The sequence below is a fragment of the Brachypodium distachyon genome, chromosome 4 (assembly GCF_000005505.3).
Source record: "Brachypodium distachyon strain Bd21 chromosome 4, Brachypodium_distachyon_v3.0, whole genome shotgun sequence".
In the NCBI taxonomy this organism is placed as follows: Eukaryota; Viridiplantae; Streptophyta; class Magnoliopsida; order Poales; family Poaceae; genus Brachypodium; species Brachypodium distachyon.
The window spans coordinates 4,605,188-4,609,491 of NC_016134.3; the positions used below are offsets into that span (position 1 = coordinate 4,605,188).

Below are 4,304 nucleotides of genomic sequence, written 5' to 3' on the forward strand. Positions count from 1 at the left end.
GCTCGGTTCGTTAACTTAAAGAACCGAACCGAACATCTATTTTAGATCGTTAAGCTTAACGAGCTTAACAAGCGAGCCTGGCGGGCGCCTGTTATGCTCGTTATCGAGCTCGTTAACAGAGCCCAAGTGCCCAACGCGGCAACGCCACTCGGCCCACTGCCCCCACTTCCAGGCCTCAGCCCATTAGGCGTTCTCGTCCTCCTCCAGTCCCGAGCGAGAGCGACTCCAGTCCCGAATCCCTAACTCCCGATCCCCCATCGTCCCGAAGTCTGGCGGCGGCCACGTCCTCATCCCCCAAATCCCCCGTCGCCTCCGGCCACCGGCAGTCCGGCCACCGGCGGCCCGGCGCGTCGTCGCCCTACCAGGCTACCAACCGGCCCCCATCCCGCCATCTGCCACCGTCTCTGTGTCAGCCGTCTGACCCTCTCCGTCGACCGCGCCCGCCCCCATTTCTGACCCACCCGGTGGCCGACGCATGGCGAAGGAGAAACGCCCAGGACGTCAACGCCCTGCGACTGCGACTGCAAGCATGGAAGTGGAGTCGACCAAGAAGCCGCCGACCACCTCAGGTTCTTTGGCAGGGAGCCCTGCTGAGACGCCAACCTCGACGACAGGGAAGCAATCCCGCATAGAAGGAAATTCAGGGCCTACTGACTCTGCTTCGAATGAATCAATGAGTGTTCTTCTGCTAATCTTTATGCTACTGTCTGAGGCTCTGAGCATCTAGCATTCTGCAACATAGATTGTGTGTATAGTTGTGTCAATGATTATAAATTGTTTTCTGCTAGGACGAGGATGAATGGATAGAGATTGAAGAGGAGTATAACGAGATTGATCAATCAGAAAAGGTTGATATGGATGATGAAGTGACTGTGTCTGATCTAGACAATGGTTTAGGTGAAGGTTATAGCCATGAAGATGGTAAGGTGGTGTCAAAGAAAAGAAAGAAGGCTGGAGTTGCTGTTGCTTTGGTAAAGGTCAAGGAGAAGAAAACGAGAAAGAAACGTGTAGAATGTTGGAAGTATTTCAAGTTGGTCAATGCCGTGTTAAAGAGGAAGCCTGATGAAGTTGTTGTGCAGGCGAAGTGCTTGTACTGTTTTGGGCTGTATGTTTATGCTGGAGGCACTACTAGTATGAATAGGCACAACAAATCTTGTGCACAAATACTGAATCAGAAGGCAAGAGCATTACGCCAAGGTACGATTGCATTTGATCCACAAAAGCCAGGTGCTTCTCTTATAGTTAACAATGAATATGATCATGAAGAATGCACAAGGATCATAGCTAAGATGATAATTGTGCATGAATACCCGTTTAGGATGGCAGAGCATGCTTGGTTCAATATTCTTATGAAATATATGAATGCTTCCTACAAGTTCATTGGTAGAAAGACTATTAGAGCTGAATGCATGAAGGTATATTTGTCTGAAAAGGAAATTCTTAAGAAGCAACTCAAGTCTGTTGATAGCATTAGTTTGACATGCGATTTGTGGACTTCAAATCAGAATATTTGCTATCTAGCTGTGGTTGCTCACTACATAGATGATAGTTGGAAAATGCAGTCTCGTGTGCTAAATTTTGTGGAATTAGATCCACCACACTCGGACATTATCATAGCTCAGGATGTATTTGAATGCCGCCAAGAATGGAAGATAGAAGACAAAATCATCTCTCTTACCATGGATAATGCATCTTCCAATGATGTTGCTGCTAGCAAGTTGATGGATAGGTTTGCTGCTCGAAAGTCAACTAATTTCATATCAAAATTATTCCATGTTCGTTGATGTGCTCATATCATAAATTTGATAGTCAACGATGGTATTGCACCGTTGGAGCCTTTAGTTCGCAAATTTAGGGAGATTGTCAAGTACTTGAAAAAGTCTCCATCACGCATGTATAAATTCTTGGGTACTTACAAGTCTCTAAAAATTGCTGTTGGGAAAGGATTGTGCCTAGATGTCTCAACCAGATGGAGTTCTACACATAGAATGTTAGAGTCTTGCACCGTGTACAATGTTGCTTTGGCTGAATATGCACAATCAGATTCTCAATACAAGTGGCTGCCTAGTAATGAAGATTGGGAATTTTATGCCAATATTGAACCCATCTTGAGATCATTTGCTGAGGTTACTACCATTCTATCCGGATCAAATTATCCCACTGCTAACATATTTTATCCTTATATCATGAATGTCAAGATTGCCATAAACAACCATGCTATGAAAAAGGATGATGAGAATTTGAATGCAATGGATAAGGCAATGCTTGACAAATTTGATAAATATTAGGATAGTGCATATGCTATAGTTGATGATGCCAATGCAAGTAGAAGGAAGGAGAAGAACAATGTAATGGTGATTGCCACCATACTTGATCCTCGGTTTAAGTTGAAACTTGTGGATTATTGTTTCAAGGAGTTGTATGGTAGAGACAAGGGTTGGAGAGAGTAGGATGACATCAAAAATGAGTTCTTTGATTTGTATGCAACTTATGAGATGGAGAGCCGAAGGGAGACTAGAAATGATATGAGACAAAATTCAGCTTCTAGTAGGCAGGCAGCTAAATCTATGTGCACATTGTCTAGTGGATTCCAATCCTTTCTAAATGAGACGGAGTTGGAGCCAAATAAGTCAGAGTTGACCTCCTATCTTGAGGATAAGCTTCATCCAATGAATGATCCAGATTTCATAGTGCTTGATTGGTGGAGGCTGAATGGACATAGATTTCCTATTTTGTCAAAGATGGCAAAAAAAAATCTTGACTGTACCAGCAACAAGTGTGTCATCCGAGTCAGCATTCTCAACAGGTGGTAGAGTTTTGGATGACTTCCGCAGTTCATTGCGTCCAAATATGGTTGAGGCACTAGTTTGTGGTGCTAGCTTCATTAAAGGTTCGAAAGATAACCAAATTAGACATACAATGGTACAAGTAAATGAACATGCTTTTATTAACTTGCATCTTTCAAGTTTCAGCCTATTATGCTTTGAGTGCCAAATTAACTTGCAAACCATTTATTGTTACAGGAACCTGATGTTGAAGAAGATGTGGAGTTTGTACCATTCCCTACAGATTCTGCTCATGTTGAAAGCAACTAAAGACCGATGATGATGTGGTGTGGGGCTGTGGGCGGCCTGTAGTTTGCTACTGTTATTTTGTTGCTGTTAGTTCTTATTGTGGACCGTGAGTTTGTGGCTGGTTTGCCACTATATATATGCATGAAATTTGTGTGACTGGAACTCTGGAAGTATGGAATATTTCTTTATTTTGCTATTGTGCTGAACTGCAACTCAAGTAAATAGGTCAGCTTGATATATTTTGTTCTTATTGTGGATTGTCGGCTTGATATATTTTGTTTGATGTCAGAATTTACCTCAAGTAAACAGGTCATGGCAAAAAAAATTATCAGCTAGCTTTTGAGCTATTTCTGTTAACGATTTTTTATCGATCTTAACGAGCGCTCGCGAGCCTTTATCGAACCGAGCCGAACTATGTCTCGAGATCGTTAAGGTTAACGATATTAACGATCCGAGCGCTTAACGAACCGAGCTCTTAACGAACCGAACACGCTCGTTAGCCAGGCCTACTGACGGGGCCTGAGAAAGCCCACCTCACACATGGGCCAAATCAGTGCAAAAAAGAAAAATGAGTTGGGCTGGCCCAAAACATGAAGAAATTGTGGGTTAAAAGAGAAAAAAAGATGGGTTGGGTCAGATTTGAAAAGGTTAATGGGTCAAATGTACTAATAAAAAAGAAAAAATATAAACGAGCTGTGTCGCGCCGGCCCGAGGGCCTGTGGTTGAAGCTCAGGCTCCGCACAGGTAGGGCCTCGGGCAGGCCCAGCCCGATTTATTTTTGCGGCGGGCAGACGCGAATGGCCAAGCCCGGTGGACTTTGGGGCTTTTCAAAATAGTCCGGCCTGATGGCCATTTATACCCATAGTGCAAAGAAAAGAGCACTGAATTCTACTGGCATCGAAAGCATAGCCACGAATTATTTTTTTAGCAAAGAAAGAGGAGTGCGCAGTGGGGTCAGGACTTAAGATACTCCGTACTGACCAAATAGCAAACAGTAAATGCCATGTGATCAATGGGCATCACTAGAACAGCAAGGTGAATTTTGAGGGCATTCGAATTTGATCTCTCTAAAACCATCACTACATCTCCTTGTTACGTGCATCTTATGACGGAAAGGCGTGATCTTATGCTAGCCAGCTCCTCGTGTGATGCATATTTAATTTCTGCAACGGACGACGCATTAGCTGAACTACGATGCACACACCCCTAGATGCACACTTTCTAAATTTA

At 43.7% G+C, this 4,304-nt stretch overlaps 1 protein-coding gene across 1 annotated transcript; it reads left to right on the forward strand.

The window, feature by feature from the left end:
- Window positions 1-475: 475 nt before the first annotated feature.
- Window positions 476-3,095, forward strand: LOC112272445 (zinc finger BED domain-containing protein RICESLEEPER 2-like). Its single transcript, XM_024463214.1, has 5 exons — window positions 476-679; window positions 789-1,415; window positions 1,506-1,729; window positions 1,856-2,258; window positions 3,024-3,095. Exons 1-5 carry the CDS (start codon window positions 476-478, stop codon window positions 3,093-3,095), a joined length of 1,530 nt encoding a protein of 509 aa, XP_024318982.1.
- The last annotated feature ends 1,209 nt before the right edge of the window (window positions 3,096-4,304 follow it).

Excerpts from the sequence above, each read along its gene's own strand:
- LOC112272445 (XM_024463214.1), top strand. The coding sequence starts at position 476 with ATGGCGAAGGAGAAACGCCCAGGACGTCAACGCCCTGCGACTGCGACT. Across the intron at positions 680-788 it reads CTTCGAATGAATCAATGAGT|GACGAGGATGAATGGATAGA; the intron begins GTTCTTCTGCTA and ends GTTTTCTGCTAG. Across the intron at positions 1,416-1,505 it reads TTAGAGCTGAATGCATGAAG|AATATTTGCTATCTAGCTGT; the intron begins GTATATTTGTCT and ends ACTTCAAATCAG.